The 10861-nt window shown below is 42.8% G+C and overlaps 1 protein-coding gene across 7 annotated transcripts in view; it reads left to right on the forward strand.

Annotated features, from left to right (window-relative positions):
- The window catches only part of ANKRD22 (ankyrin repeat domain 22), a 31444-nt gene that overhangs the window by 18797 nt on the left and 1786 nt on the right, over window positions 1-10861 (forward strand). For 5 of the 7 annotated variants that reach the window (XM_030031614.2, XM_030031615.2, XM_030031618.2 and 2 more), the window contains 4 exons: window positions 6281-6472; window positions 9260-9367; window positions 9719-9796; window positions 10666-10764. In XM_030031614.2, coding sequence (XP_029887474.1) covers window positions 6281-6472; window positions 9260-9367; window positions 9719-9796; window positions 10666-10764 — 477 coding nt within the window. Of the gene's footprint in view, window positions 1-877; window positions 1194-6280; window positions 6473-9259; window positions 9368-9718; window positions 9797-10665; window positions 10765-10861 lie in introns of those variants that run through there. The other 2 variants (XM_030031619.1, XM_030031620.2) reach the window with 2 other exon arrangements.

Here is a 10861-nt window from a genome sequence, read left to right on the forward strand (position 1 = left end):
CAGGCAGGTGTAGTGTATGTTTCTGTTACAAGCCAACCTAATTTTCTTCAGGTAAACAGCCATTGAAAGGGTTAGAACTGGTGCCAGCAAACTAACACTACAGTTAGTGATGCTATACTACTTTAACCAGAGAAGGATATAGTATAAATTATTTTATATGGTCCTCCACCTCACTGGAGAATGGATATGAAAATTATATGGAAATAAAAGTTCTCAAATGTAAGGTAGAGGACTTGGATTTAAGATGGACAGTTACATGCATATATTTTAAAACTTGTTTTAAAATATGCTTGAAATACAGGAAACGAATTTAAACTATAAAGGGAAAAGACATTTTGGGGTGTCTGCAGATGCTTGAAATATACATGCCCTACTTGGAAAGGCTGTCTGAGTGTAGTACAGAAATACTATCAGCATCTTATCCTCAGAGACATGAACACGCAAAGGGGATGGAGATATCAACAATAATTTTCTTCCCAAGGAAGCTCTAATGCAATGAACATATAAAATCAGCAGGTTAAACATGAATCATATTCATTGTTTGGGCTGGGCTATGGGGAGAAGACTGAGCAAAAGGTGATGAATGTGGCTGGCCTATTTGATAAAGAGACTCTGATTAAAACTATGGCATCTAGTTGCTTCCCTTTTCCTGGTACGCATCTTGAGGTGTTCTTGCAGAGGCTTTGGAATATGTTTTAGTCAGAAGTAGCTTGGGTGGCAAACTAGCTCCCATTCATAGTTACTTGTTTTAAGTTTTAGGTTTCATGCTTTTTTTCTCCCCCCCCCCCCCCCACCCCTTCCCTTCTTCACTTGTGAAACTTTCTTCCTCTCTCTCCCTCCTCCCCTTCTCAGCCTGTTTTGCTACTTTCCTTTTTAGGCAACTGTGGAGGCTGTTATTGCAAAAATGACAAAGGAAAATGCTTCTGTGTTGTAACCTGTTCTGTCAGTCTCCTGTAAGCTGCTGTTCTCACGTTTGCAGCCCTGGGTTGGGTTTCTGAAGACAATTGTTTCATGCCACAAAGTAGAAAGCACTTAAAGGAAATGTAGCTTAAACAAGAGTGATACTTTTAAGTTAAATATTAACCAGATTCAAACAAGCTCAAGAGCATTTCACGTCAGGTTAACTTGTTGGGCTGGTGGACAAGAACGCACTCAAGCAGTGAAGAATAGGCATGGGGATACTCTATTCAGAGGTACGTGACCATTTTCTGCACAGTAACTGAAGCTATTAAAGATATGGATATTCACTGGCTTTGGTTTGTTCCCTTTGCAGCCTCCCATACACAGGCTTATACAAATCTGGAAGTTCTTTTCCTTTGGAAATGTTGTACTTCAGCTATTACAAATTGACAGAAATACTGTTTGTAGGAGTAAAGAAAATGGAATAACCAGTGTCATTATTGTGACTTCACAGAGAAAGTACTTGTTCAACATTTTTTTGTTGTTCTGTGCTGAGATCAGAATGATTCTGAGCACAATACAAACAACTTTGCAAACCGCAAACAACAACTTGGCTTTTGCTGAATATAGATAATAAAGCTAATGCCTAAGGAAACGTTTCCCCTCACCCCACAATTGTTTTAGGAATGTGGGGTTTTTTAGCTCTTGTCTCAGCGGGTTTGTCCCCAGACCATGGTGCATTTAGCATACCCCTGGATTTTAGCATAAATGCTACCTAAACATATGCATTATTTTATAAACTTTCCATTTGTACACTTGGGAACAAATGAGGATCTTACTCCCTTTTGACTGTGAATACAGTGGATTGCACTGCTGTTTCTTTTTCTGGAGATAGCATTACATAGCTATTCCTTTAACAGGTTACCTTTCTATGCTGAAAGCCACCCTTTTATTTTTAAAAGGCTATAGAAATCAAGTACCTTCTCCTCTTTCAGTATTATAGGGAGATTGACATTCATAAGGTGACGGACTGGGTAGACTGCACCTTATTCTGAAAGGATTTGCTGCTTCTCTCCAGATCTACTACTCTGAGATGGTATCGTACAAGAAACTAGTGTCATGTAGTTTAATTAAAGTGGCGCTTAGAGAATGTTCAAATGCTGTCCATATCTTCCATGCTTATTAGTTAATATTTTCATATACTTTAGTTCTCAGTCTTTAAAAATTTTGAGTGAGATATAGTTTTCTTGGTAAAGTATGGTTCATTTATACAGGACAGAAATTTAGAGAAGTGCGAATAAGAAAGTCTAAGTTGCCTTTTCTGAGGAGTATGGATTGGATACTGGTGCATTCCTCAGCACCACAAACATGATTTAGACTTTCCTGTTTAGTTCGTAGCATGCCTTTGGGTGAATTTTAGTGCACAGGAAGAGACTATGGATTGGTTCAGAATATCTGGATCTTATGGAGTGACTCCTTTTTGTCTAAACGACTGCAAAATGTTGATGTAATTTGGGCAATCCCCTGCAGTCTGTTTCGAGTTGTCTGGGGCAGTCAGGACACTGGGGTTTATAAATAATGTGGTGTAAGTGAGAGTCGCCACTTGGCAATCTCTGTGTTTTGGACTGTGAACCTCTCCAGAAGTTGTGAGCTCAGTTCCCACTGATGCTTTCTTCAGGGTGTTTTGTTGTGGGAGCACTGGCCTTTGTTTCTCACACATGCCTAAAGGAGATGGCATAGACTTTGTGTCTGTGCTCCCGTTGCCAGCGCACCTCTAACGAGGGAAGCTGCAGGGGTTCTCCTGGCTGTCCTACACTGCCATGAGACTTCGTAGTCCTGCTCCTCTCCACAGCTGAGCCCAATGCTGAGACATGAACTTTGCATTCTTCTGACATTGCTTCCGTTTTGCATGTGAAGCCCAGTTACTCTGAGTACATACCTCATAGGTTTATTTCCCTCTTGTGTGTGATGGGTTGATAACAATAATAGAATAACCATAACACGAATCAGAAGCTGGTTGTTAAGCTACATCATTGCTGAGGTCGTCTTCTAACACTGTAGAAAACTGAGTGAGGGTTTCCAGGCTTTTATCCTCTGTGCTTTTCTGTAGACATAAAGGAAATGTGTTTTCTTGGGGTTTGGACGGAATCTACTGCTTGTACATAACATTGTCCTAACTCTATAATTGGCCTCACTGCTGATATTCCAGACATGTGCTGTCCAACTGTGTTTATGTAAGAAACTCTGTTAATTGTCTTCTGAGCAAAGTTTGAAGAATTGTTTAAAACAGTCTTAAGCACAGTTAGTCCTAATTTAGATAGAGCTGCCAGAGTGGTAACCCAAAAAAGTGAGAGGTGGAAAAGAGATTTGTGGCAGAGCCTTGAAAACTGGCAGAGGCTTGAAAACTCTTGCACACTTCTCAAGCTCTAATGTGGAACCAGTCAGGTTTTGTGTCCATTCTGCTGCTACTGGAAGCCTGTTTTGGAGCTTTACTCTGCACATGGCTAGAAATTTCTTTCTAATTTTCATGCTAAACTTCATGGCCAGATATACTGCCTTTTTTACCTTGTTCCTTGAAATTAATTGGCTCTTCTTCTCTAATACTTACCCTTTATTTTATTTTGGAACACTTACAGCCCTGTCTCTTTTCTTCCTAGCCAACCTAAGCAAATCAGTCTGTCTTCAGGCACTTCACATTCCTCAGCTGTGTAAAGGTTTTACACTCCTGTCATAGTCTGATCTCATTTTTGGACCCAGACGACATGAACTCTATCCACTATCCCAGTTAACTGCCTTCTGTAACAGCTCCCTTCTCTTTCTGTGAGAAAGACTGCCTAATATTTGCCACTGGTTGCTGTTTCTGATTCATTCTGAGAGAAAGACTGCCTAATATAACGTTTGCCACTGGTTGCTCATTCTGAGGCCTTTCTTACACAGGTGACTGATTGCCACCTGATTGTAATTTTTCTTTATTCTTTCCTACACATTTTTTCTAAAGTCCTATTGTTATTGATAACAAAACAATGAGCCTGTAGAGTTGTTTGGGTTGCTTTGTTTCCTTACTTAAGTATTCTGCTACTGTGTTTGCTCCTCCAGTCATGGAGTCATGTTTTCAATTTGGGCAGTATATTGCAAGTCTGATCTATAGGACCTTTTGCCTTTCTTTGGTGAAAAGAGGCATTTTCTAGAAAGCAAACCAGCAGAGTGGGCCTCAAGAAAGTCCCATAAAGCCAGAAAAAAAGTTTAGTGTTTCTTTTTTTTTTTTTTTTTTTTTTAATATGAATGGAACATATTAATATGTGAAAGAATCAGTTCTACAAAGAACCCCACTGCAGTGGAATAATAATAATAATAATAATAATAATAATAATAATAATAATAATAATACTTTAAGTACATCAGTTACCCATGTATTAGCTGTTGGAATGGATGAGAATTGCTTCCTTACATTCTCTGTGCCTTGCATGTTTTCTGAGAACAGCTGGTTTCAGTAGGTAGAAGAGTACGACTGACTCTTGTGTGCTAGTCCCTGTGCCTGACTTCAGTCCCAAATAATGTAGTCTCTTGGAGAGTGTAAAGTGCCCCATCATTATTCATGGCTCTAGAATTGGGTTGAACAGTAGTGTAAGGTTCAGAAAAAGATCCCATGGGTCAATGAAAGTATCAGTCAGAAATGCCTTGGGCTTAATGGCCTAGCAAGTAAAACTCTTTGAGGCAGTACAGAAATAAAAGTACAAAAGCATATCATTTGGTGACACAAGCTGCTGAACTAGCAAGAATCAGACTAGAAAGGAGTAAAGTTGTATGGTAAATGGCTGGGATTTGAGCAGGTGTTCAACCAAACTGCAAATCTGCATCTTTAAATAAGCAAAGTGATACTTAAAAGCGAGAATAGTAGGGAAATCAGAGATGCAAACAGACTCCACTTGATCTTTTCTTTGCTGGACATGAAGATACAGTATTAGACGCCAACATGTCAGAGAGTGAGGCTCTAGAGCAAACTGATCCTTTACATGGCACCAGTGTGCAAGTCACTTACACCAAGAGGGATTTAAAAGGGGGTTTTGCCTCAAATCATTGAAATGGTTCTGTTTCTGGAGGAGTGTATAATAGCAAATGGTATATGTAGGCTTTTATAAGAATGCAGACAGATATGCAAACTTACAATATAGCATGTATTCTTTGTAGATTTCTGTCTGATACAATAAAAACAAAACAAGAAGTGGTGCAAGGTCTGGTAAACATGTAAATACTTTCTTTCGAAAGGAAAATCACTTCTCATGCAACTGTGCAGAAGACTAACCAGCAATGATGCTGGAGGTAAAGTTGTGTTGTAGCTCAAAGTTTGTCTAAAGCAAAAGTGTAAATAAGATGAATCTTTTTGATGTGGGGGGAAAAAAAGCTAACTGCAAGGGGAGTGAAGAAAGGGCTCAGACTTCAGGGCTAGATCTTGTTCATGTAGTGTATTTAGGATGTGAAAAAAGGAAGACAGGAAGGAAAAACTGCAGATAATATTTAAAGAAAATGCCTATCTTAGAAAATGGTGAATAAAACCCTCAGTATCAAAGACAGAAGAAAAGAAAGAAACTTATTCTCTTGTCAACTGGAGAACTTCAAACGCTACGAGCCTGCCACACCTCCCACTGTTATTTTCCGCCTGTATTAGGCCATTAGAAACTCGTAGTACTCCTGTCATTCTCAGCCTCTCCTTAGTCTGAGTTCTTGCTGCCAGAGAGGGAAGGAATTGCAGGTTAGGTCAAGGGCGCGTAGAAATGCTGAGCAAAGGCTGGAGCAGCAAGCAGTTCTCAAAAGCCAAGCAGGATCTCAGTTGTGGGCATACATGCATGTATTTTTTAGGTATGAAGTTTAACTTCAAGCCCTAAAAAACAAACATTGCGGGGGTTTGATTTTTCAACTTTCACCTAAAGTGTTGTTCTGTTCTTGGAACTGATGAGTCAGAAGTGGTACCTCTTGTTCAGCAGTGCTCATCCGAAGGGAAAGCCTGTTGTAAACTTAGAGAGGCGTGGGCTTGTCGATGCTTGCTGCTTAATACGGTGACCAACTCCTATGAGATTCGAAGCCGGTTTTTTCATGGCTGCAAATGAACTGGATTGATTTCTTGGATTTGGACACATCGTCCAAAATGAACAGAAAGTTCGTTCTGCTGTGCAAGGGCTGTGACTTCTCAGGCTGAGCGCTGAGAGCAGCTGTGTGGCAGCTGCAGGAGTATCTCTTACCACCATCTTCTGGAAGTCACCTAGAACTACAACCTGTCAGAAGTGCTTGGCAGTGTCTTAGGATGTGCAAGTAGTAAGTCAGAATGGGAAGTATGGATGTCTTAGTGAAACGTGTGCTGATTAATATTATCTTCTCTCTTCAGCCCATTTGTCAGGCAGCTTATAATAACGATTTCAATGAAGTTCAGCTCCTTTTGGAGCGCAACAGCAACTATCTGAACATCCAGGACAGCTTCGGTGGAGACACTCCCTTAATTTGTGCATGTAAACAGGGAAACAACAGGATAGTTAGCTATCTTCTAAACAGAAATGCTGATGTCAACCTCAGAAACAAGGTAAGTGGCCACTGACTCCTCCTCTGCAGCAACTGTTCTTTCAGATTCTTGGTGTGTATATGTGGGGACTCTGGCAAGCACACCCAAACCTGAGGTTTGTTTCCAACTGAGGCATAAGTATAACCCCCAAATTATAATTTGATAAACCTATATGTTTCTGTTTGTCTCCTCATTTGTTTTCCTAACTTGCCAATGTGCACAAGATAATAAACATGGCCAACCTGAATTTCTGTGTTCATGTTCCCCATTTAGGTAACACTGCATGCCAGCTCCAGTCCCCAGTGGGTTCTGCCTGCTCACCCATGCAGCACTCTGCATTCATCTTGCCCTCCAGCTTTTATCTGTCACTTCTGTTGCTTTTCTTTCCCTCTGTCTTTTTCTTCACCCTAGTTAAAAGGAAGGTCTGCAGGAGAGCCTGTCCATCTCCCACAAAGGTGTCCCTCTGGAGAGACTGACTCTACAAAAACCTTCCTTATTTCCTCTGCAGAGCTGTTTTTGTCATGTTACAGAACAGTAGCATGGCACGTAATATAGCATGCTGGGAGGCAAGGACAGAAGCCTTCCATCTGTTCTTCCCTGTTCCCTGTTTTAAAAAAAACTACCTGCCTTGCACAATAGCTGTGACTGGCTGTTTTCCCTAGGGCGATGAGGAAGTATGTTTTTGTGGTAGATTTCCTTGTAGGTTACAAATAAAAAGTAGCTGAAAGACGTGTGTGCTGGCTTCATTAGTAATTTATTCTTATGATGTTAAGGGTGATAAAGAGCCAGGAAAAAACCCACAACATTGTCAATTCTACTGTATCATCTCGTACTCCACGGCAATGTTTAGCAAGTTCCTACACATTTGTGGGCTATCTTATATCTCTGTGTCGTGGTTTAAGCCCAGCCGATAGCAAAGCACCACGCAGCTGCTGAGTCGCTCACCCCCTGCCACCTGGCCACGGTGGGATGAGGAGAAAATATAAAGGCAGGCTCGTGGGTCGAGATAAGGACAGGGAGGGATTGCTCACCACTTACGGTCATGGGCAAAACACAGGCTCAACTTGGGGAAGAAACAAAATCAATTTAATTTACTACCGATCCAATCAAAACAAGGATAACAAGAAGTAAAACCCAACCTTAGAACACCTTCCCCCCTGCCCTCCCTCCTTCCCGCCTCAGCCCCACTCCCGGTTCTCTCCTCCCCCCGGCTGGCCAGGGGAACAGGGGACGGGGGCTGGGGTCGGTTCCTCACACCTGGTCTCTGCCGCTCCTTCCTCCTCAGGGGGAGGAGGACTCCGCACTCGGCCCCTGCTCCACCGGGGGTCCCTCCCACGGGAGACAGTCCTTCACCAACTTCTCCGACGTGAGTCCTCTCCGCGGGCTGCAGTTCCTCACAAACTTCCCTGGCGTGGGTCCTTCCCGCGGGCCGATCTTCAGTCACAGACCGCTCCAGCGTGGGCTTTCCCATGGAGTCACGGCCATCTTCGGGGGCCTCCGCTCCCCTCCGTGGGCTGGGGGGGGGGACAGCCCGCCGTCTCACCAGGGGCTGCAGGGGCATCCACCTCCCCGGCGCACCTCCTCCCCCTCCTTCCTCACCGACCGCGGTGTCTGCAGAGGGGTTCCTCTCACATTCCAACGCCCCTACTCCCTGCAGGTTCCCCTTCTTAACTCTGTTCTCCCAGAGGCGCAACCGCCGTCACCGAAGGGCTCGGCCTGGGCCCGAGGTGGGTCCGGCTTGGAGCCGGGGAAGCTTCGAGCAGCTTCTGACAGGAGCCGGCCCTGCGGCCCCTCCCCTGCTACCAAGAAAACCCGCGACACGCAAACCCATAACACTCTGGTTTCCAGTGCATTTGTTTATTTCATAGGAGGGCAGCAAATGTTCACAAGGTCAGTGGCATATTCTATCCCGTCTGTTGTTCTTCTTGATGCAGAAGGGTCTCCATCTTACCTCAAAGTCCCTTTGAAAGGGTTCAGTATTTTGCATTGAGGTCATTTTAATTGCATTAGCAGCCATTTGCTAGCTGTGCCTGTCTTGCTTAAATGCCTCTCTGCTTCACCTTCACAGGTGGAATCAGGCCCTGAGGTGCAGAGCTCAACTCTGGTGCTCAGGACTGAGAATGGGGAGCAGAGGATGGCACAGAAAGGCTTCTCTCCTTATTTTGGGCCCCAGTGTAACACTGTAACCTGGTTTGTCAAACTCCAGTTTGACAACCTGCAGGAGGTTTAACACAAGTGTTCTCTAACACACAAGTTTACAGCTCTGGCCTTTAGTTGCTTTGGTACACTCAAGATTCAAAGATTTTTTTAAACTCTGTTCTCACTAGGAATCTGCTGGGAGTGTTGCTGCTTGCCTGTGTTTCTCATGTGCCAAAGGAGATGCCATAAACACTCATATGTCTTTGCTTCAGTAACCAGCATCTCTATAGGAAGAGGACCTGCGGGGACTATTCCCATTCATTGACCTTGCTGGGCAGCAGTAGTAGCCACATGAAATGTCCACTCTGCCGTCTTTCTCTCTGCAGCCATGTCCAAGTTTGCAGACATACACATGGCATCCTTTGGGTCCCACATTCTTCTTGCAGGTGTAGCCCAATTTCCATGAGTCCTGTATGTGTTAAATGTGCTTCTACTTGAAGGAAGCAAAATGCATCTCTCTGTTTCTGCTTGAAAACCAGAGAAATATTTCTAGTAACACAAGTAGCACAAGAAAACTTGTGAAATATAAAATGGTCTGCTATTGTCAATATTAAACAAATACAATCAGATCGCTGAATCTGGTACTAAACGGAGTTATTTTGTGTTTAGAAGGACCGCACTTGTCTGCATTATGCTGTGAGAAAACGGTTTACCTTCCTTGACTATGTGCTCATCATAATCCTCATGCCAGTTATGCTTCTTGGGTATCTTCTCATGGTGAGTCTGGATGAAAGCAGGAAAGACCCTGTACCTTTCCCTTTCCCCTTATCAGCTTTCTCACGGCAGTATTTCAGGCCAGGAACCTGTGTAGAATATGGACGGCTTTTTTAAAGCAAGGACTGATGGAGAGCAACAGAAGCAGGGATTTTGCTGTGAATATAGCTGGTAAAGAAACAGAATTGTATCACTGCATTAGAATTGCATCACATGCACACTGCATCAGTCTGGCATTTGCAGAAGCCAGACACTCTTCTTTTTGGAAAAAACACAGTATTTAGCCAAAATCTACTTTGTACTATATGCAGATGAACTGTCTTACTGTGTTACTCTTTCCCTTGCACCTAACAGGTCTCAAAGACTAAACAGAATGAAAACCTGATCAAGATGTTACTTAGAGCTGGAGCCGATGTTAATGCTACAGACTTTGTAAGTGGGTTTATAGAAATGCAAATGTGGCTTGTATGCATGCAACAATGCTAAAAACAGACTTCAGAATCTTCTAGCAACATAGTCCTGCTTTCAGAGTAGGATCAGGAACTGAACTGACTGTGATGTACCAGGAGGATTCAGTGATTCCCCTTGACGCTTAGGCAATAGTTTTGTAATGTACACAGAAATAATTCTCCACTGATCAACTAATTCTCCCTTTTTGACCAATGCCCTCTTAAGAGAATCCAGGCAAACTTGGCTGAGATACTTATGTATTAAATACCTGATCCTATAAAGATTCTAGTGATATAAGGTCTGAGTTTATCACCATTTATGAGTTCTTCGACTGGAGCAGATTTGTGGGCAAAGGTCATGCCACAGTGCTAGATGCTGCATCTTCGCTTGGTCTTCAGAGTGCGCTGATCTGCCATATGTAGAGTTCTGTATCCACTAGCCTACCTGGGTGTGGTAAAGAGCTCCTCTAAGGTAGAAAAGGACAACCCCGATTTTAGCAGCAACCAAATTCTAAAACACTGAAGTGTGATCAAGCAGTATTGCTTAAGACACAGCTGTTGAGACCAAGATCAGGGAATCCTCTGAAATTAGTGAAGAACTATTGTCTTCCTGCTGAAGGTATCAGACCTGTTTTAAGAGCTGCATCCCAGGGAAGGAATGATTTTTTTGTTTCTGTTGCTTGTATGACAATGTATTTGTTTTACTGTGTAGTGTATTGTGACAGGAAATGATACGTGTCTTTTGCATCCAGCTGTTAGGGGAAACTGATAACGCTACAGGTAGTCGTACTTGCCTAAGGTCTACCAAGGAAGTAATAGAACTAAAATTCATCTGCTTCTGTTTCCCTTCAGTCTGGTAGCACAGCCCTTCACTATGCTTGCGAAATGAAAAACCAGGCAGTCATTCCTCTACTGCTTGAAGCTCACGCAGACACTTCTGTAAAGAATCAGGTAAGAAGGTGAAGTTGCTAACTGTATTTCCTTATTGTGATAGTGAATCAGTATGTTGTAGGCCTTAGCTGGTGTGCAGCAGTTTAAAAAAAGGGTG

This window comes from Aquila chrysaetos, chromosome 11, assembly GCF_900496995.4.
Source record: "Aquila chrysaetos chrysaetos chromosome 11, bAquChr1.4, whole genome shotgun sequence".
Taxonomy (NCBI): Eukaryota; Metazoa; Chordata; class Aves; order Accipitriformes; family Accipitridae; genus Aquila; species Aquila chrysaetos.